General features: G+C 40.3%; 2 protein-coding genes across 5 annotated transcripts in view; one reads left to right on the forward strand and one right to left on the reverse strand.

Moving 5' to 3' along the window:
• VEPH1 (ventricular zone expressed PH domain containing 1) overlaps positions 1–23,649 on the reverse strand; it is a 688,962-nt gene that overhangs the window by 617,062 nt on the left and 48,251 nt on the right. The gene's annotated exons all lie outside the window — the stretch shown is intronic.
• Positions 1,442–23,046, forward strand: PTX3 (pentraxin 3). The gene is made up of 3 exons (XM_073674779.1): positions 1,442–1,766; positions 1,964–2,410; positions 17,648–23,046. Exons 1-3 carry the CDS (start codon positions 1,652–1,654, stop codon positions 18,256–18,258), a joined length of 1,173 nt encoding a protein of 390 aa, XP_073530880.1. The 5' UTR covers positions 1,442–1,651; the 3' UTR covers positions 18,259–23,046.

The raw sequence follows: 23,649 nt of genomic DNA on the forward strand, positions 1-23,649 counted from the left end.
CCACTTGGTTAAGCACATGAGCCAGGCATGGTACGTGTGTGATCTCGCCTCGCCTCAAAGCCGCCACCAGGTTACGGCCATTGTCACACACGACCATGCCTGGATGTAGGTTCAGCGGTCTCAGCCACAGATCTGCCTGCTCTTTCACAGCTGTCCACAGCTCAAAAGCAGTGTGAGGTTTATCACCTAAGCTTATGAGTTTCAGCACAGCCTGTTGCCGCTTGGCTGAGGCAGTACTGCAGTGCTTCCAGCTTGTAACTGATGTGATATCTGAGATAGAGGCTGAACATGAGGAGGAGGAGGAGGATGATGCGCAGGAGCTGTACACTGTGGGGGCAACTCTGACTGACATAGGGCCCGCAATCCTCGGTGTGGGGAGGATGTGTTCCGGCCCAAGGTCCGACTGGGTCCCGGCTTCCACTATGTTTACCCAGTGTGCCGTCAGAAAGATGTACCGTCCCTGGCCACAAGCACTTGTCCACGTGTCCGTTGTCAGGTGGACTCTCCCAGTAACTGCGTTGTTGAGGGCAAGGCAGATGTTTGGGACACGTGCTTGTATAGTGCGGGGATGGCACACCGGGCAAAATAGTGTCGGCTGGGGACCGAGTACCGAGGGACGGCCACCGCCATAAGGTTGAGTAAGGATTCCGTCTCCACCAGCCTAAAAGGCAGCATTTCCAACGCAAGCAGTCGTGAAATGTGCGAATTTAGGACTGTGGCCTGTGGGGAGTTGGCTGCGAATTTGCGCTTTCGTTCAAAGGTCTGGGATATGGACAATTGAACACTGCGGTGGGACGTGGACGTGGACGTTGATGCTGTTTCTTGAGATACTAAGCTAATGGACACCAAGAACTATGCTAAGTACCATAGGGACACTAAACCAGTTGGTGATAAACAACTGCACATTAAAAATTAGGACATAAAGCCACACATCACATTTCAGGAAATATAGCTGATTCGTTGTCATTAATGCTTTGTTGCACTAATGCAATTACACAAGAACTGACAGATAAGGAAAATAATAACTTCTCAGTAACCCATTTTTCCCTTACTGTAGACTTTTCAGAAGAGTGTCCATTTAATACAGGGACAGCCGAACAACAAATGATATTCAGCCACAACTTGTATTCTAGCAGCATGATAGCTAACTACAATCGCATGTAATAACATTCCTTATGTTATACCATCTTTAAAGAATTATTAATCTTTGCAATCCTGCAGACAAGTCTGCATTGAGAAATATACATTGGCAGAAATGTCTGCACGGAAAGGAATTACACATATGGAGTGGAGAAATCTCCCTGATGTTTTGTATTCACGATTCCCCTGTGATTTATAGTACCCCATGCAAGTTTCCCCATTCTTTCACTGCATGGCTGAATCCACCCACCACATGAGCCATTAAGGATAGCTTGTATAACTGCCCTACCTCTGCAGATACCACCCCTCTTATTCTTATTACATGACATCATATTCTACACATTGCTGCCAGTGAGCAATATTGCAGTTGGTTGTGATTCACCTTGCTCTCTATAAGCATTTATTAAGGGGCTCCCTCCTCAGTCTTCGCACAGTCACGTCCTGCTATGCTATAGAGAACATCCCTGGGACAAAGGCAAGTCGAGTAGTATTCCAGACCTTGGGAGGAAACATGATGCTACTACATCTTTTTGCTTGTACTATTTGGTGCTTATCATCAGCACTTACAATCGCCAGTACATTGCAAGTACAAGATTTGGACAATCAGATACTGGTGACCGGAGAAGGCAAGTCACTTACTTTCTTCTTATAATGTTTGTTTTTTGTAACTAAAGTCGTATACTTTTCTATACTCACAGTATATAGAATGTTTATGTCGCTCTCGTTGTTTTTATGTGATATTTACTTTGACTTGATTCAGGAAAATGAGATTGCAGACAATATGTGATTGGAGGCAATTATAATATGTGTTTTTATATTGTAGTAACTTTAACAGATTGTCAAATCAAAGACCTTACAAGGTGGGATAAAGTGATGACGATGTTAGAGAACGCTCAGATGAGACAGAATATGCTGCTTCAGAATTTCGAAGAAGTTAAGGCGGACCTTCAGACAGTAAAAGAAGATCTTGGGACGGCTGTAGAAAACACATCAGGCTCCTGTAGTGACTGCCTCAGCAGCTTAACTTCAGACCTTTCAAGGTTACTGGACTCAAAATGTGAGCCTGATATCGCTTCGAGAAACAATGGGGAAAAATCTGTTCTTTTAAGCCTTGAAATAGGAGAAAGACTAGATCGGATTGAAAATGCTTTAAACAGATGGGAACAAACTGCACAAAATAAAGCTGAATGTCCAGAAAAAGGAGACGAGGTTTATTCAGGCATATCTCCCGATTTAGTAGACTGGATCAACCGGCGGTATATACCATCAGGTAATCAATCTAACCATGGTCATATGCTCCAATATTAAACATGAATCAATAACAGTTATCGGCATGTTTTATGTCTATAGATGTAGTGTACATGAGTTTTAGATGTAGCAGAGATAAATTTATTTTTTCTTCACAACTATGACATTGCTGTAAAGGGCATTTTGCAAAAGACTTTTTGAAATGAATTAAATCAGAGGTACTATTATGCCCAAACAACCATGTAACAGAGCTAAATGATGCAAGGGTTGATATATACATATCTATTAATTTACGTCCTTTAAAATGAGGACTGAAGCGTGAATTTACGAATGTATCTTTGCAGAGCAGACCCTTTCATTTATATGATATCACAGCGGTCATTCCGGTGTCTCGAACCTTTCAAAATGAGAAAGTGTATTTTTAGCAATATCTTACCTGAGCCAAGAGTGTAACCTGAAACGCATGATCTGCCAATTCATAAAGCGACATAAAAGTAGAGCGGACGACTCAGAGAAAAACTGCAGATGAGCAGCATATTTACAGAGCTGAAAAGGCTGAGTAATCCTTCTCATGACCGGTGAGTTTGCTTTTAGTCACCCTTTGCCTGTGACTCAGAACAATAAAAGCAAACTCAGCGTTAACTCCAGAAAAGAGATAGAATTTCTAGTTAGTGCAGATATGATAAAGTCAAAAATGTGTAATGTATTTCTACCTTTATGGATAACATCTGGATATGTAATCTAACTGATCTGGCAGCTGCAAGCTGTGTCATGGGCCATGTGAGCTAAGCAGTGCTACAAACTAACAGCAGGACCAACATAGGATGCAGCCAACAGAGACCGCTAGCAAGAGTGGCACCGGTGATAATCACCCCCAGCAGAAAGGTCATATACCCGTAACACAGATTTACATGTTAGTGATTTGCTTGTTTAAGAGCGGTAATGTCTGATGGATAAACTAGGGATGCTGCCATGTATTCTCCACAATGAAGTCTTCAGTCTACAATCTGCTTTACATTGTACTGTACATTGGTGTAAGGCAGCTGTACTTTACATACGTCGGCACTATAAGGGTGCAAAGGAGGCATTAACATCTGTGCCCTAGAGCCTGAGGGGGCCACATTAAAAGACCCAGCCCAAAATAAGGGAGAGCAGTAATATAAATGACACATTAGTTATGGGGCACATATTGTACAGTCAGAAACTTTCCTTTAAGGTTTATGATCTTACCTTAAAGGGAAGGTTCAGCAAACTTTACAAATGCAGCCTCACTGTACTAGTGATAAATGGTAGTCACTGGACAAAGACCCCACTTCAATGACTTGAGTATTTATAAGCCAAAATCAGGAATGGATCAATCAGAGGAAAAGTATAATAGAAACACGTCACCACTTTGCATTTTTTGACCACTCCTGGTTTTGGCTTACAAATACTGATGGAAAATACTGACCAAATACTGAACATGTGAACGTGGCATTAGGCTGGGGCTAGACTGCGACATGTGTCATGTGACAGCAATTCTCTGAAAAGTCGCCTGACAAAAATGTCCGTGCGATTTACTGTCACGCGACTATTTTAGAGCTGTGATATTGCTATAAAGTAAACAGTTGCAGATAAGTCACAAACAAGTTGCGTGTCGCCGGAGACTTGCATTTAAGTCTATGATGTGTTTCGCTTGCGACTTGCAAAATCCAACACACTTGGCAACATTTGTGACTCTGTGTTGAAGTCGCAGAGGGTCGGGGGTCGCAACGTGGCACCATAGGAAATCATTGAATCCAATGTTGCAATGCGTCGCTACTATTTCAATGTCGCGTGACACGTGTAGCCACAGCATTAACGTATGGAAGAAAGAGGGGTTAGTGCAGGGCTTCAACTCTAACAATAGTTAGCATCATACACATGTTAATACAGGCACATCAACCCTTATGCCATGGCCGCACTATCAGTATTTGGTCAGTATTCGGTCAGTATTTTTTCTCAGGAGTGGGAGCCAAAACCAGGAGTGGGTGATAAATGCAGAATTGGTGACTTGTTTCTATTATAACTTTTCTCTGATTGTTCCACTCCTGAGAAAAAATACTGACTAAATACTGATAGTGGGGCTGTGGCCTTAGTCTTTTACTTGTACACCATATTATATAATGAGTTACATTACATCATTGTGATTTTTGTGAATTGTAAAGCTGGATCGAGGTGTCCAGCTGGAGACACACCAAGTCTTCATTACAGCTGGCCTCCGGAAGACCAAATATTTCTGGAGCACATTCACTGTAGACTGTCATCTCATTCCTTTTATTTAAGGGTTAAAAGTAGCGCTAGTTTCAGAACTGAGTGTGCTGTATTAAAGATTTACAGCTCAACCAAATCAAAGTATAAAAACAATTGGTGCACAATGGGATTATAGCCCCCATTCCCAAAGAGAACATAAAAGAAGCAAGCTGGTAATTATCATCAGCTCTGAAACAACAAAACAATTTCCTCTTTTTATAAACTTTAATTGTTGCAAAAACATGCGTGATGTTTAGGGTTATTTCCAGGAAGTATGTCATTATATGACATGTGTGTCCAGCATTCCCAGATCCACACTAAACGGTTCTTGTGGTTTACCAATTACCCTGGATGTCACTCACTGCGGTAAAGCATAGGTTCCTGTCACTTTGATTACACTGGATACGTCCGGTACATCTGAACTTCCAGAAATGTTAAGGTGTCTCTAATGAATTAACCCCAATTTGCTATTTAGTGCCAAGAGAACATGGGGTAATGTTTGTGCCAAAGTGTCACCAAAGTAGAAGTCATAAGACGGATTTACACAAATATGGTATGAAAGGGACATGATGTTAAAGGTTATGTCCACATTTATGTCTCTTTTACACCAAAACAGGAATTGGTGATATTGTTCAAACATTTGGTTTTATGTAAATGGATTGACCGGGCGTGTTGATTATTCCCACAGTTTATCTACGTATGGTTTCCCAGATTCCTTCACGCACAAGTTTTATTGGTGTTTCTGGTTGGTGGAAGGGGGTAAAAGACATATTTCCATGTTTTTTTCAGTTACTTTTTTTCTGCAGGTGTTCACACCAAAATACGCAATAACAATCTGCTCTGATTATTGTGTTTTTGCTTCCTTTTTTTATGAACTTTCCCATTTTTTGGATGTGTTTTTGGTGCAGATTTGATGCGGGTTTTTTTAAGTATTTTTTTAGCTCAGAAACGCTGGAATTCTGCACTTAAAATGAAATCATGGTTTTTATATACTTTTTTTAGATGATTAGGGAAAAAAACGCACTGGAAACAGAACAGTTCATCAGTGGCTTTAAATGCACAGTGGGTATGAGTGATCATAAAATCACATCCACTTTGCTAGAATTGTTAAATGCAGCAGATTTTCTGCACAAAAAAAATGTAATGTTTACGCTCCGTGAGAACATGACAAAATACTCAGACAACATGAAGTGGAAAGATCTGAGTGGCTGCAAATGCAACTAATGGCTTCTCTTAATAGTGTAATTATCAGATCTTCTTCACTCTGCATGTGGTTTGATCTATCCTATACACAGTGGATACCCACATTAAAGGAAGCAGTTGAAGGAACTCTTAGCTAAGGCCACGTTCACACATTCAGTATTTGGTCAGTATATTACATCAGTATTTGTAAGCCAAAACCAGGAGTGGTAGAAAACTGCAGAAGTGGTGACGTGTTTCTATTATACTTTTCCTCTGATTGTTCCACTTCTGGTTTTGGCTTACAAATACTGATGTAAGATACTGACCAAATACTGAACGTGTGAACGTGGCATTAGGCTATATTCAGACGAACATCTTTTTGGTCTGTGTGCTGTCCGTTTGTTCAACAAACCCCACAAGGACAGGACAAGAAACAGTTGCAGCCTATGTACTAGTGCACACAAGCGATTTTCTACGTGGACCACTAGAAGTCACAGCATGCAGTAGTTTGCTGCATGTTATGGACAAGCACACGGAACTGCATGATGATCCAGTAACATCCCCAAATTCTGTAAGCAGAACCCGTTCAAGGGAATCTGTTAGCAGGTTTTTGATATTTAATCTGAGAGCAGCGTAATGTAGAGGCTGAGACCCTGATTCCAGTGATGTGTCACTTACTAGTCGGCGAGCTGTTGCTTCAATAAAATCAGTGCTTTATCAGAAGGAGATAGTCACTGCAGGACTAGTTGTCTCCTGCGACCTAGTTCTGTATAACCCACTCCCACCACTTATGAGCAGTTTTCTGACAATGTACAGTCTACACAAAAATCTGTCAATCAGTCATGTGGGTGGGGCTATACAAAGCTCAGCATTTTGACCACTGCTAGATCTACAGCAGAGAAGCAGTGATTTCATCAAAACTACACTAGGCAGACTAGTATGAGATACCTCACTTAAATCAAGGTCTCGGTCCCTACATCATGCTGCTCTCAGATTACATGAACACAAAAACTTGGCGATAGTTTGTCTTTATTAGCAGCCAGATGTAATAGTATTAGGAGATATTGTAGACTTCATTTGAGGCCACGGCCCCACTATCAGTATTCGGTCAGTATTCGGTCAGTATTTTTTCTCAGGAGTGGCAGCCAAAACTAGGTGAAGAACAATCAGAGAAAATGTATAATAGAAACAAGTCACCAATTCTGCTTTTATCAGCCACTCCTGGTTTTGGCTCCCACTCCTGAGAAAAAATACTGACCGAATACTGACTAAATACTGATAGTGGGGCCGTGGCCTCAGGTCCATTTACACAAACCAACTGGCGGCACAAAACAGCCGTTGCACAACCACTTGCTTACACAGGCTGACTGCTCTTCAGATATGCATTGAACAATCCGTATCCGTAATAGATTGTTCCGTGTGCATAGGCAGCCACTTTTTTTCGGCAGCAAGTGTTGATTACACAGGACAATGCGCTGCCGAGAATGATGATCTTTAGTGCAGCACAACAGATCATTTCACACGACAAACGAGTGTTTTACTTGTTCATCGGGAGATCGGCAGCCTGTTTAGACTGCAGGATTATCGTGAAACCAGCTTTCTAAGGAACGGTTGTTTATGATAATCTTAAAGTATAAATATATACGACTGCTCCTTATCTACCAAACTTTGCTAAGACTGGAGGGAAATTTAGTTCATGCAGAGGACATGCTATGTTGATTTGCAATAGTTATCTTTACAGATGACCCAATAGGCAGCAGTATTTTTATTTTACTATGATTATATACAGATTTTGTGACATTTTCCTAACAGCAGGCAGTGTAATGATATCATTAAATGCCATAACTCACCTTTCAACTCTACCGCCATTCCAGAAGTCACTCTGGCAGCGATGACATCAGATACGTGTTCACATGACCACAGCAGCCAATCAGTGGCCCATAATTAGCTTCAGTGATCACTTGAATGATGCATAGCATATGACTAGATGCAGGATTGGCGGGGACCACCCGAGTGGCTGCATTGGAATCACTTGAGATTTGAAAGGTGAATTATGGTTATTTTATTACGTTGTCTGCAATAGGAAAATGTCATAGAATCTCAGACAAGCTCATAAAAGAAAACTATACTTGGCATTTTTTTATGGGGGAATACACAATGTTTGACAAGAGTCTCTCATACCCACTGAATCTAATATTGGCCCAAATATAGCAAACTTTTAATCATGATTAGAACTTAAAAGGGTTCTCTGAGAAATGTAATAAAATAAATAAAATAGATACATTTAAATATTAAACATTTTTTTAAATATCTTTATTTAGAAAAAAGTTATGCCTCAATTAGTGCACTCTGTTAGGACTTTAAAGATGGCAACTGCCATCTTTATCATTGTGCAGCCCATCCTAGATTTCAGAGGACATGCAGTAGGACGGGCTGCGTGAAGAACTTCTGCTTGAGACTTAAATCTGTAGTCAAATATCGTGAGCACACGTTTCTCTGTTCAGTCAACCTGACAGGACGCTGCTTGTATCCGGGACTAAAGAAGACAAGCACCTTTCTTTAGCTGACTGAGAATGAACATTCATTTCAGTAGCTTGACAGTTTTAGTGCGTCTGTCTCTTGCTTCACACAGCCTGACCTGATGCGTGGATGGGCTGCACAATGATATAGATGTCAGTTGCCATCTTTAAAATCCTGACAGGGTGCACTAGATAAAGCATACCTTTTTGCTAAAGGTATTTAGAAAAAATGTTTAATATTTAATGTGCATAGTTTATTTTATTTATTTATTTATTTTATTACATTTATTGCAGAAATCCTTTAAGAAAGTACTGTGGATTTGTTGCTAATGTTAAATAGGTATGATATTAAGAATTATGTTTGCATTTATGGCATAGCTGATAGTACCACATTTTCCAATACAAAACTTAGAACTCCACAATTCTGGATAACAGACAGCATGCACAGTCATATTAAGAAGCAGTACAATACATATGCTATATATTCTACTGCTGATGAGCACCACTACTAACCTCTAGCAATATTCTAATATGGTACATTGTTACTTCTTTCAGTATCTTTCTTCAGTAGTCTGTAATTCAATCAATAATTTCCAATTTGGAATATGGGCCATGTTGCTAGCATGTCTATTCAATGTTGCCAAAGCCAAATCAACATAGATTTTGACACAGTATTTTCATGAATGTAGCCACTGGTGAGGTACAGTATCACTATGGTATCAAGACATCATGAAAATGATACATAGAGAATAGTAGTTATTGTGGTAAAGATTTGGGCTGCCTGTTCACTTTTTAGTGTCGTTTGATGGCATTAGTTTCTCATTCTGGCAGTTAGGGCTCACACTCATCTGCTATCTGGACTGAAAAGTTGGACGAGCGTCATGCGCTTTTCATGCACGTACAATGTGATTTTTCTCACCTAGCATCCGATTTACATGCAAATGCAATTTGATTGCAATGCGATTTTATCATGAGCTTTTACATAGAGGAATTCTCTACGTCATTTTAACATAGTTTTCCAAGGAAATATTCTTCATCACATATATATATATACAGTAAAGACCAAAAGTTTGGACACACCTTCTCATTTAAAGATTTTTCTGTATTTTCATGACTATGAAAATTGCACATTCGCACTGAAGGCATCAAAACTATGGATTAACACATGTGGAATTATATACTTAACAAAAAAGTGTGAAACAACGGAAAATATGTCTTATATTCTAGACTCTTCAAAGTAGCCACCTTTTGCTTTGATGACTGCTTTGCACACTCTTGGCATTCTCTTGATGAGCTTCAAGAGGTAGTCACCGGAAATGGTTTTCACTTCACAGGTGTGCCCTGTCAGGTTTAATAAGTGGGATTTCTTGCCTTATAAATGGGGTTGGGACCATCAGTTGTGTTGTGCAGAAGTCAGGTGGATACACAGCTGATAGTCCTACTGAATAGACTGTTAGAATTTATATTATGGCAAGAAAAAAGCAGCTAAGTAAAGAAAAACAAGTGGCCATCATTACTTTAAGAAATGAAGGTCAGTCAGTCCGAAAAATTGGGAAAACTTTGAAAGTGTCCCCAAGTGCAGTTGCAAAAACCATCAAGCGCTACAAAGAAACAGGCTCACATGAGGACCGCCCCAGGAAAGGAAGACCAAGAGTCACCTCTGCTTCTGAAGATAAGTTTATCCGAGTCACCAGCCTCAGAAATCGCAGGTTAACAGCAGCTCAGATTAGAGACCAGGTCAATGCCACACAGAGTTCTAGCAGCAGACACATCTCTACAACAACTGTTAAGAGGAGACTTTGTGCAGCAGGCCTTCATGGTAAAATAGCTGCTAGGAAACCACTGCTAAGGACAGGCAACAAGCAGAAGAGACTTGTTTGGGTTAAAGAACACAAGGAATGGACATTAGACCAGTGGAAATCTGTGCTTTGGTCTGATGAGTCCAAATTTGAGATCTTTGGTTCCAACCACCGTGTCTTTGTGCGATGCAGAAAAAGTGAACGGATGGACTCTACATGCCTGGTTCCCACCATGAAGCATGGAAGAGGAGGTGTGATGGTGTGGGGGTGCTTTGCTGGTGACACTGTTGGGGATTTATTCAAAATTGAAGGCATACTGAACCAGCATGGCTACCACAGCATCTTGCAGCGGCATGCTATTCCAACCGGTTTGCGTTTAGTTGGACCATCATTTATTTTTCAACAGGACAATGACCCCAAACACACCTCCAGGCTGTGTAAGGGCTATTTGACCAAGAAGGAGAGTGATGGGGTGCTCCGCCAGATGACCTGGCCTCCACAGTCACCAGACCTGAACCCAATCGAGATGGTTTGGGGGTGAGCTGGACCGCAGAGTGAAGGCAAAAGGGCCAACAAGTGCTAAGCATCTCTGGGAACTCCTTCAAGATTGTTGGAAGACCATTTCCGGTGACAACCTCTTGAAGCTCATCAAGAGAATGCCAAGAGTGTGCAAAGCAGTCATCAAAGCAAAAGGTGGCTACTGTGAAGAACCTAGAATATAAGATATATTTTCAGTTGTTTCACACTTTTTTGTAAAGTATATAATTCCACATGTGTTAATTCATAGTGTTGATGCCTTCAGTGTGAATGTACAATTTTCATAGTCATGAAATACAGAAAAATCTTTAAATGAGAAGGTGTCCAAACTTTTGGTCTGTATTGTATATATATATATATATATATATATATATACTGCTCAAAAAAATAAAGGGAAGACTCAAATAACACATCCTAGATCTGAATGAATTAAATATTCTCATTGAATACTTTGTTCTGTACAAAGTTGAATATGCTGACAACAAAATCACATAAAAATCATCAATGGAAATCAAATTTATTAACCAATGGAGGCCTGGATTTGGAGTCACCCCCAAAATTAAAGTGGAAAAACACACTACAGGCTGATCCAACTTTGATGTAATGTCCTTAAAACAAATCAAAATGAGGCCCAGTATTGTGTGTGGCCTCCACGTGCCTGTATGACCTCCCTACAACGCCTGGGCATGCTCCTGATGAGGTTGCCGATGGTCTCCTGTGGGATCTCCTCCCAGACCTGGACTAAAGCATTCGCCAACTCCTGGACAGTCTGTGGTGCAAAGTGATGTTGATAGATGGAGTGAGACATGATGTCCCAGATGTGCTCAATCGGATTCAGGTCTGGGGAACGGACGGGCCAGTCCATAGCTTTAATGCCTTCATCTTGCAGGAAATGCTGACACACTCCAGCCACATGAGGTCTGGCATTGTCCTGCATTAGGAGGAACCCAGGGCCAACCGCACCAGCATGTGGTCTCACAAGGAGTCTGAAGATCTCATCTCGGTACCTAATGGCAGTCAGGCTATCTTATTAAACATTTTTCTAAATACCTTTAGCAAAAAGGTATGCTTTATCTAGTGCACTCTGTCAGGATTTTAAAGATGGCAACTGACATCTATATCATTGTGCAGCCATCCACACAGCAGGTCAGGCTGTGTGAAGCAAGAGACAGACGGCATCTCCAGACTCTGTCACATCTGTCACATGTGCTCAGTGTGAACCTGCTTTCATCTGTGAAGCGCACAGGGCGCCAGTGGCGACTTTGCCAATCCTGGTGTTCTGTGGCATTTCTTTGGAGGGCCGCACCGCCCTCCATGTATTCGCCAGAGATAGCCTGACTTTGATTAGGTACCATTGTAGGGAGGTCATACAGGCATGTGGAGGCCACACACAATACTGAGCCTCATTTTGATTTGTTTTAAGGACATTACATCAAAGTTGGATCAGCCTGTAGTGTGTTTTTCCACTTTAATTTTGGGGGTGACTTCAAATCCAGGCCTCCATTGGTTAATAAATTTGATTTCCATTGATGATTTTTGTGTGATTTTGTTGTCAGCACATTCAACTTTGTACAGAGCAAAGTATTCAATGAGAATATTTCATTCATTCAGATCTAGGATGTGTTATTTGAGTGTTCCCTTTAGTTTTTTGAGCAGTGTATATATATATATATATATATATATATATATATATGTATATCTATATATATAGATCTGTAGATCTATATATATAGATAGGTAGATATAGATAGATATAAATATGTGATTGAGATATATAATCAGTGCTTTGCATGTGTAGCTTACTGTACATGTATTTTATTACAAAATAAATTATTTTCTGAAAAAATGGCGTGGGGTCCCCCTAAATTTTATGAACCAGCAGAGGGAAAGTGGACAGCTGGGGGCTGATGTTTATAGTCTGGGAAGGGGATAATATTCATGTCACTTCCCAGGCTATTAATATCAGCTCACAGCTGTATACTTAGCTTTTACTAGTTATTAAAATGGAGGATCCCAAAAAAATTATGTGCGCCCCCCTATAGTAAATAACCAGCAAAGGCTAGACAGACAGCTGCGGACTGATATTAATAGGCTAGGAAGGGGCCATGGATATTGGCCCACTCCCAGACTGAAAACATCAGCTCTCAGCTGCCCCAGAAAAGGCACATCCATAAGATGCACCAAATCTGGCACTTAGCCTCCACACTTCCCACTTGCCCTGGTGCGGTGGCAAGTGGGGTAATAGGGTTGGCGTTGATGTCAGCTTTGTATTGGCAGCTGACATCAAGCCCAGGGGTTTGTAATGGAGAAGTGTCTATAAGACCCCCCGTTACTAGCCCCATACTCAAATTGTTAAATAAAATACAAACTTCCAGAATACAGACCTTTTTTTGAAATAATGACACAGACTCTGTTATTGAGTCTACATTTAACAAAAGATGGCAGGCTGAATTGTTGCATGATGCGACTATACAGCCTGCCATCCAACAGAGACACTGACCTGCTTGCGCAGCTCAGTGACTCGTGGTGACGTGTAAAGTTGAGCGGGGATTATATATAATGAACTCCTTTCACCTCAATGATGTCAGCAAGAGTGCCGTGGGAAAGTTCTCACCGTGCTCGCGATGATGTCATTGAGATGAACAGAGTTCATTGGATATGAACCCCGCTGACCTTTCTGCCAGCACCGCGAGCATGAGAACTTTCTCACGCTCGCAGTGACATCAGTGAGGTGAACGGCGTTCATTGGCGTTTCCCCTAGGACATCATATTACTATCATTTATCTCACAGAAGTGTCTCCTTTCATTAGAATAAAGTAATTAATATGCTATAAATTCATTATGTTACCTGCTGGACATGTCCTAAGCTAATGCTCTGTCCAGTGGCTATGAATCGGCACTCTTGATCTGTTATGGCTACTCTGGCCTGTATTCATAACAGCGCACATTTGCTGCTTGTATGCAGCAACTCACATCCACATTAACCACTGAAGGTGAACAATGCTCAGGGATCGCATACAGTATCTATAGTTTTGGCGGATAAAGCAGGAGGGCATTGAGCTTGAAGTACCTTTTATCAGTATCAGGAGAAGATATAGGAGAGAAAATATATATGAGAACTATTAGATCCAGTCCCATTCCAGTTTATCATTCGTATCATCAACTGCTAATTCGTGCAGTTACCAAAGGGTACGCTTGAAAGGGAGTTTGTCACCCCCAAGATGCCTTTTAGACTATAATGAAATAGGAAATTATTTGGGCGCCTTCTTCTACCTGGCTCTCTGCGGACACTGCTTGATATATATCCTGGTGTACAAGGAAGGAGAATGTGAGCAGCCACTGTATTTGACGGACACAACCGGTATCAGTGCACATGAGCATGCAGGGCAGCATTCAGACTAGGAGTAAGCACTGTCCATTAGAAATTAGGGCAGTCCCCAAGATGCAAACTGAGGGTGAGTAATGATGCACCCAGATCATGGCCACGCCATGGGTGCACTGAAGCCCCTTCAGTTGCATATGGATTAAAAGCTATTTTCTCAAGCACTGTACTAGTAACAGGTACAGTACTAATATGATTTTTATGAGGATGAAGACCTCCAATATCATTGTATAGTTAGCTTGAAAGGTATTTTGGGGTGAAAGACTTCCTTTTAAGGGAATTTATTAATAAGATCAACCTCACCCAAACCACATATATGGACATACAGGTCTTTGAAATGTCAATTAGTGATGATCGAGCGTGTTCTATCAACCCCTTCGGCGAGCACGCTCAGGTGCTCGCCAAGTATTTTGGCGTGCTCGGCATTTCTTTTAATGTCGCTGCGCCTGCAAGTGTCACAGCTGTTTGATAGCTGTGACACATGCAGAGATTGCCTGTCAGACAGACATGGGGAGGCTGTGTGGAGGCTCTTACGGTATATAAGTGGCTGTGTGTGTGCTCAAACAGTTTATTGGGGGATGTCTGCATACTTAATTCTACTCAATATTAAGTGATACAATTAATATTAATAAAAAGTAATTCTAATTGATATGTTAATTTCCACCCTTTGGTTCGGCCCTCTACAATAGTCATGGTCTCTCATGTGGCCCCTATAGAAAATTAATTGCCCGCCCCTGCTCTAGACCCATATTCTTGGAATTGTGTGGGATCGCAACAGTCCAACCCCCAGCAACCAGTAATTTACAACTTATCCATAGGCTTCAGTGAGCCAACTCCTTTAAGGCTGCGTGCCCACGTTGCGTATTACAAGCGTATATGCTGCGAAATTTCCGCAGCGTAAACGCTTGTAAAACGCATGTATATCCGCAACCCATGGTCCCCAATGGCATTCCGCAATGTCAATGCCCATGCTGCGGATTTTTCCGCAGCGTATATGCTGCGGTCAAAAATCCGCAGCATGTTCATTAATTTTGCGGAAGCGCAGCGGAATCAATGTGCGGATGGTACCCAAGTCTGGATGAGAGGAGACTCTCATCCAGACCTGGGTACCAAAGAACCTGTAAAAAAAAGAATAAAGTTTATACTTATCTTCTGATGTTTTCCCTCCGTCGCGCTGTTGTGTGAAGGACCTGCCACGTCATTGAGTCATGTGACCCATCACATGACTCAATGACTTCACCGCAGGTCCTGCACACAACAGCGTGAGCCGCTCAAGACTCCGGACGGGGAAGAGAATGCATCGGAAGGTGAGTATAAACTTTATTTTTTTATTTTTTACCATTCTGATTCTTTTTTTTAACTATTACTTGGTCACACTATATAAATCCATGCCGGTTGCATGGATTTATATAGTGTGAACAAGTTGTCAAGCACTTTTCCCAGTGATGCTTAAATCACTTGGAGAAGTGCTTGATAACCCGCAGCGGAAATGCATGCAAAGACGCTGCAAAGACGCCTCACAAACACTTCTACCTGGCGGGAAAACCGCATGTAAAATCCGCATGCGATTTTCCCGCCAGGGAGAAGCGTAAAAAATATGCTTCAGTTCCGCAACGTGGGCACTTAGCCTAAGACATAGTTTAGAGAAAAAAAATCAGTGTTTCCAATATAATCACCCTAATTGTTAAAATGAATAGTGATGCATGGCCTCTGGACTTTGCAGTCTTTAAATGTCCTCATTATGTTTTCCAAATAAGTTGAAAGAGCTTCATGGACTTCACAGAGGTTTATTAGTTTCTTCCTTGCCATGATTAAATCAAAAGGGTATGTTAACATGGTAGATTTTTCACAGAAATTTCCACAAGTCTACCATGAATAAACATATCCTTATGAGGCAGAATATCCTAGGATCATATTCTACTACAGGAACAGAGAACTGATTCATAAATATGTATCAAAAAATATAAGCAGATAACTAGAAAAGTAGATAAAGGAGAACAATGTTTCTTTAGTTTGTCTATTTATGTGGACTTATTAACCAGGCCCCGTTATAAGTCAGGAAAACTGAGGTGCATATCGATTCTTTATGAGTATGCCAACAAAGCATTAAAGCCAAATTTGTGTTGTATGGAAGTTGCTAGAAGTTGCACTTATATGATATATGTTTTTGATGTAATTTAGGCATTGAAGCTTTCTATAAAATTTCTGCGGCTGGTTTTGATTTCACATAAAACTTGGAGAAGGGCCAGAGCGGCTCTTAAGGGAGTTTCTAATCACAGTTTTTCTCGATGGTCTTTTGCAGAATTGTGTTAAGTTTCAGCAGATCCGTCATAGCCGAGTGTCTGTTAATTAAATAGCCAATGTTAGACAGTGTTACTGACATTTCTGACCACGTATCTGAAAAAAATGTCTGAAACATCAATGGGAGAAAGATTCAAAAACCTTTAAACATTCAAAGGCAGTATGTCATGTCCACTATGGAATAATGGGCAAGCTTGAAAATGTTCAATTGTTCCAGCTACAAGCGTGGGTAATTTAAAGCCACACTGACTCTTTGCACAGGAAATGAGTCAGAAACATTCCCTTAGGAAGGCCTATGTAAGCGTCATTAATGTAGTGACAAACTATATCAAACTATTAATCCCCTGTAATTTAGTCTAACAAGTTTCTCATTTTTTTTATTATTATTAGTTATTTAATAATATTCATAGCTTTTTATAAAAACGAATATTTTAGAAGTATGGCACAGTTGTTTATGTTACCAGCGGTCTTACAGTCCTTAGGCAATGTCTACATTAGATTCTGCAAAGAAACTACAGCATTATATATAGTTGTTCAGGACTATATATTTTTTTACTATGGACCTAACAACTAAGAGACAGGTAGTTGCTAATTACCAGACTGTTGTGCATAGCGCTGATCTCTACCGGCACAGAGTGGTCACAGACCGCTCTTCCCGGCAATTCAGCGGCTAACACGGACATCACGTCAACAGAGTAGCAACTTTTGCTCTATTGATGGAGTGTGACAGCCGACGTTATGCTGATTGACAGCTGGTCCCCTGCTGCCCAACTGCGGGGAGCCAGCTGTCAATCATAATGACTTTAGCAGTCACATCCGATCAACAGAGCAGCTCAGAAGAAGAAGAGCTGCTCTGTTGACGTGGAGCTATTGAATAGCTGGCAGGAGCTGTTGTTTATTGCTCTGAGCCAGTGCTAGGTAGAATAGGCAGGTAGTAGCCTCTGTTAGCAGCTACATGCCTTTTAGTTTTTAGTTCCATAGTAAACAAAAATATAATAGTCCTGGATAACCCCTTTAAGTACATTGCAATCTTCCATATGTGCATGAACTGGAGGGTGTGCAATTGATATTTCAATTTACAAAATGCTATATCCATTGCAGATTTGCGTGCTAAGAGTTGAAATTTCAGGCAAATTCAATTTCGTAGTTAAATTTGGAGCGAAATTGGAAATGTATTCTGGGCAAAAGTCGACTTCAAGACATTAGACATGAGACCTAATGGATTCAATTTGTGCTGTTTTACATGGTATTATTTTTGTATTTTTCAGGTTGTGATGCAGCATTACTATTTCCAATGAGATCACCCAAAATTTATGCAAGCGTGCACCCGGTTGACATAAAACTTCAGGCCTTCACTTTCTGTGTGTGGACTAAAGTGACAGAAGCCCTGGACAAAACCATCGTAATCTCATATGGCACCAAGCGTAATCCTTATGAAATCCAACTGTATTTGAACCAGGAGTCTCCTGTACTAGTTGTTGGTGGGGATACGAACAAGATATCTGCTGAAAATGCACTGCAGACAAGAAAGTGGTCTCATCTGTGTGGCACATGGAACTCAGATGACGGCAAAACAACTTTATGGGTCAATGGAGAAAATAAAGCAACAGATTCCGGGTTGGCCCAGGGTCATGTCATTCCTGATAAAGGTATATTCCAGCTTGGACAAGAAAAGAATGGCTGTTGTGTAGGAGGAGGTTTCGATGAATCTTTATCATTTTCTGGAAAGATTACAGGCTTTAACCTATGGGATAAAGTACTCAGTGATGAGGACATTTTGAACACTACAGCTAACACTGACTGCAGTATTCGGGGCAATGTTATTGGTTGGGGTACAACAGAAATTCAACCACATGGGGGGGCTCAGTACATCCATTAAGGTTTCTAGAAGTTTAATACAGACACATTATATGTCAGATGCATTAATTCAATTACTCATTTGAATATTTCTGTTTAAAAATATGGTATATCCTCCAACTATTAATAAGATCAAGAGATCAAGTCTCAAAAATTCTTAATCTCGATCTAATATTACAATCTTCCATTTGGTATTGAATCATAAAGTCTAGCTTCCATGAACACTATTTTAGGGGATTGTATATTTATCAACTCTCTAACATGCTTCTATCTTTAGATTAGCTTTGTTTGAGAGCATTGGGATTCTACGAGGAGCAGTAGCAGGGATACCTTTCTGGCAGTCTATATACTGACTATACTGAGTATGGTTCTGCAGATACAGGCTGCCATAAAATAAAATTTAGTCTGCTGATAGGCTGGAAAAGACGCCATAGGAAAGAACATATCTTCATGGCCTCCATGCTCTATTATCAAAGTGCATACACTGGTAAAAGAGGTGATAAGAAATTCCCTAATATATGAGCATGGGTTCATTCTAAATTAACCTATGCTGTAGCAGTTTGCACATATCCAGGCCTCATTGATAAAGGCAAAGCATAGGAAACTGTAAATCGTCACACTGAGACCATGTGGCACTGGAGTATAGAAGCATAGACATTCAGTGTACTGCTTTAAGGTGCTCCATACAAATTAACTGAGGGGTTATTCTCTATAAGCAATGCTTTTCGGTGAGAATAGCACAATAATATGGCATATAATTTTTCTGCCAAATTCATACACAATCCAATATAAAAATTCACCATATAATGCTTTGCAGTGACACACATAACAACTTTGCAGTGACACACATAACGCATGACATTACTACATATTAACATAATAAAAGTCACTGTGGTCATGGCCCAGAGGTTGATGTGGCCTTGACAAAAAATTTGAACCAGTGGGTCACAACTTGACCAAATTTACTTCAATTGTGTTACAAGTGTATGGTCACACTACAATCATTGGCCATGCAATGCATATAGTGGCAAAAGTTGCTGCACAACCTCAGACAAACTCCTTACAAATCACAGGCATAGGGAGGTAAAGTCAGGCATCACTGAAGTCTATGGTTGATGTTTTACAGCTCTGTACAACTTGAGAGGTTATACGTCAGTGTGCATTAGGCCTAAGAGAGTAAATATCAGTTTCCCTCTAATGAATAGTAACAAGAGAGAGGAACTTTACTATAAGTACTATACTAAACTAAGTACTATATTTTATCCTAGTAGAATTAATCATCTGATGTCTTTCCAAGTGAAATACTTAGAGAAAGCTTAGAAATATGTCACTAATATTTATCATATTATCCATTGGGGGATGTAGATGTGCAATAACAATGTCAGTGGACTTCCCCTAAAGGGTTAGATTTTATTGCACTTGGATACACAGTACAATCTAATTGTCAGATTTAGACGTCAACTTAATCTACCCATCTATTACTGATGATAAACTTACAGCAGTTATGTCAATGCAGAATTAGTCTAGATATTCTACCTACAGTCTAGGGTCTGTAGATGGATCTATCTCACCAACTGTTTGGCAAACAGCACATTCTCCACTTCTACTGTATACGAGTATGAGGGCAGCACTAAGCTAATTTTATGTCTGAATAAACTTGTCCGGAAGTTCTGTTTCAATGTGAATTGCTAATATGCAAAACCAAATCATTTTAAACTTAATTATAACCACTTTTTATCAACCATTATACCTGTAATTATGTCATGCTGTACTATATTGTAAATTGAATTTGCAAGAGTTACGTTAAATACTACTTTATTTTTGTACAATTGTAACATAGGGGAATACTAAAACTTTATCACACTGTTACAATTCTCCATATCTCTCCAACAGAAATACATGAACATCTAAATTCTGTTTACATTGTTTCTGAGCAGTATTAGTCTGTCGAAGAACATGGTTTTGGTTTGCACAATATTACACAGCAAACACTTACAGAAGATGGTTACTGTTAGATTATACGGACACTGTATGTTTAAGAATAGCGATATTTTAAGACACAATTTTGACACTATTTTATTATTGTCACTATGTAACAATGTCTTTTACTATCCATTGCTGTATTCTGTCTAATTATTTTAAGCCTTTTGTTGATTCAAAGCATTTTTCTATAAAAAATAAATTAAAATTATGTTTTCAATGTACTGGTATAATGTTAATTGTTTAACTTTGTCTCCAATATGTTTATTTTCCAGCTATAAGGCCAAATGAAAGACAGTCAGCCCTATTGTGTGATTTGACGTTAAGGGATTTTTCCACCAATTATATTAATAGCTTATCCACAGCACAGGTGATAAATGCTGGGGGTTCAATAGCTGGGATCCTTTTGATCACGAGAACCTTGGTGAAAGAAGCAGTAGTGCACATGCGCAACCACTATTTACTCTCTATGGGAGCAATGGAAAGAGTGCTGGGCTATGTGATCGGAGTTTCCAATGGTCAGACTCCCAGCAATCACACATTAATCACCTATCCTGTGAATAGTTGATTCATGTATTTAAAGACATCAAGATTGATAAAAGTCTACTATTTTACTAGAATTAGTGCCACTTGGGTGGATCAACGGATTGCGTCTAATATTGCGGTTCAGCCTCATCATTTCAGACTCAGCACAAGGACAAGATGGGAAATGTACTTGTAATATAATTTTATATTTAGAAAGGGTGAAATTGTGCATTTATTTCTCTGGTATACCACAAGAGACTTAATTAATCTGTAAGATTCCAATGGTAACATACTAAAGACCGATTGTTCACGATAATTGTGTAATGTGAATGGGTTCAGTGATTGACTAATATGTCCAAAAACACGTTTAGGGGATTCAAAAACGATTTTGTAAATCCCTGTAAATCAAATATAAATCATATACATTAGTTAAGATTTATACGAGTGATGTCCGGTTCTTAGTACAATCTATCCATTCACAGAGCTCATATTTCTAATCTTGTTTACATAAGGTAGTCAGAAGTTTATTGGACTATTACTATGATACTACATGTACATTAGTCTCAGGACATGAACATTAAGCATGGGGGAAAGGTAAAAGTCAACCTGTCTGATCTCAGTACTTAAAAGCTCCCCCTCTGAGATAATATAAAACACTTTGTAGTGTTATGTTACAGTTTGCAGTGCTGAATGTCACTTACAGGAAACTACTTCAGAGTGGCCAAATGTAACTCCAAATCCTGCTTAGTTAATGGATATTGGATATATATTGGTCGGAAAAAATAAATGTCATTTTGAGAGCAGATATCCTCTGATAAATTTAGCAGCTATAATTACATTAGGAACATTTAGGAAAGTGTAATTCCACTTATCCATTCATGTTACTCAATTTAAGCCACCAACACCGAGTATGCCAAACCAAACAACTAGTTACATAAGCCATACTTATGGCAGATCTGATGTGTTCCAATTAAAAGTAGTATTTGAGTGAAAATGTTAACTGTTAGTCCCTCTGTGATGATTATGATTTTAGTGCAAAAAATGCTGGGGTTAATATGGATACCGACTGTCGCAGTCTCCCACAGCCAGGGCCATTCTGGGCCTCATAAGCAACACAACCCATTCTATGATTACACTACATCTTCTGTGTGGGCTTGACGTCACTTTTTCAATGTATTCGAATGAGACTCAAATCAAAACTCCCATAGTAACCCATTGAAAAAGTGACTTCACATTGCAGATGCTGTGGTATCTGGCTAGTCAAAGTGAGGTACACGTGATGTAGATGAAGACTGGAGCATCACTGGTAACAGTAAAATGTGGTAAACCAGGTTGCTCCTCTCCAATATAAGACAAGGCATCATATGTGCAGCTGGGAGGTATCACACATCTATCCAACTGATTCGAATAGGATAGGTGCACCAAAGCTGACACTCATGCACACGAGTCGGCAGCTCTCTGTAGACACGATGTCACCAGCACCACTTCTGTCCTGATGTGAAGTGAACGGAGCCTGATTACCTCTTTAGGTCGTTGTCCTGGTCATTCGATAATCTATCCTTCAACTAACATATCTGTCAATGTATGATCTAACAATTGAAAGTTCAGGTTAATCCATTTAAGATGCAACCTTCTACTCTGTGGCCTCCCTTCCAACACTCTTGCGCCCCTCCAATCTATCCTAAACTCTGCTGCTCGACTAATCCACCTGTTCTCCCACTATTCCCCGGCCTCTCCCCTCTGTCAATCCCTTCACTGGCTCCCCGTTGCCCAGAGACTCAAGTTCAAAACCCTAACCATGGCATACAAAGCCATCCACAACCTGTCTCCTCCATATATCTGTGATCTAGTCTCCCGGTACTTACCTGCACGCAACCTCCGATCCTCACAAGATCTCCTTCTCTACTCCCCTCTTATCTCCTCTTCCCACAATCGCATACAAGATTTCTCCCACGCATCCCCCCCTACTCTTGAACTCTCTACCCCAACAAATCAGACTCTCGCCTACCATGGAAGCCTTCAAAAGAAACCTGAAGACCTACCTCGTCCGACAAGCCTAAAACCTGCAGTAACCACCGCCCCACCACAATACTGCATGACCTCCTCTACCCCCACCTACTGTATCCTCACCCATCCCTTGTAGACTGTGAGCCCTCGCGGGCAGGGTCCTCTCTCCTCCTGTACCAGTCGCTGACTCGTTTTGTTAAGATTATGTAAATGTTTTTGCTATGTATATCCCTATCACATGTAGAGCGCCATGGAATAAATGGCGCTATAATAATAAATAATAATAATAATTTAAGTACCTCCTGTATTGTCTACCCTATAATGTACACATAAAAGCCTCTTCAATGTCTAGTCCCCACCCAATACTGCAGAACAGAGAGGGCAGGTAGATGCAGGTAATGTCACATTTCTCTACCAATTTCATTCTTTTTTATTCTATAGACAAGGATTTATTAAACCTTTTTTTATTTTGGATGCCTCATATTACAGACCAAGGAGATACTTAGGTTCCAAGCGACAGATCAAGGAGATGACTGGACCTCAATCTGTGGTTAAAGTCTGTGTCAAAATAGAAACATGTATCTGCTGAACTCTGTATGAGGCCTCATTCAGACATTCATATTGCATGTAAGTGTCCTATTCTTGTTTTTCATGGATACAGAGTGTACCCATTATAGTTTTTGGAGAAGCTCACAATTATTTCTGTGAATACTGAGCCTCACCAACAACATGGTATACCTCTCTGGTGAGACCAGGGTCACAGTTTTGAGAAGCACTACACTAGTCTAAGAAGTTGGCAACACTTTCAGGGAGCACGTGGAAGTCTAACGTTATAGCAACATAAATTGCTGCAGCCTCTGTAATATATTTTATAGTCAGAGTGTTCAATGTGAAGAGGCAC

Source organism: Phyllobates terribilis, unplaced genomic scaffold (genome assembly GCF_046119375.1).
Source record: "Phyllobates terribilis strain yellow unplaced genomic scaffold, ASM4611937v1 Scaffold_3__8_contigs__length_932513732, whole genome shotgun sequence".
Classification (NCBI taxonomy): domain Eukaryota; kingdom Metazoa; phylum Chordata; class Amphibia; order Anura; family Dendrobatidae; genus Phyllobates; species Phyllobates terribilis.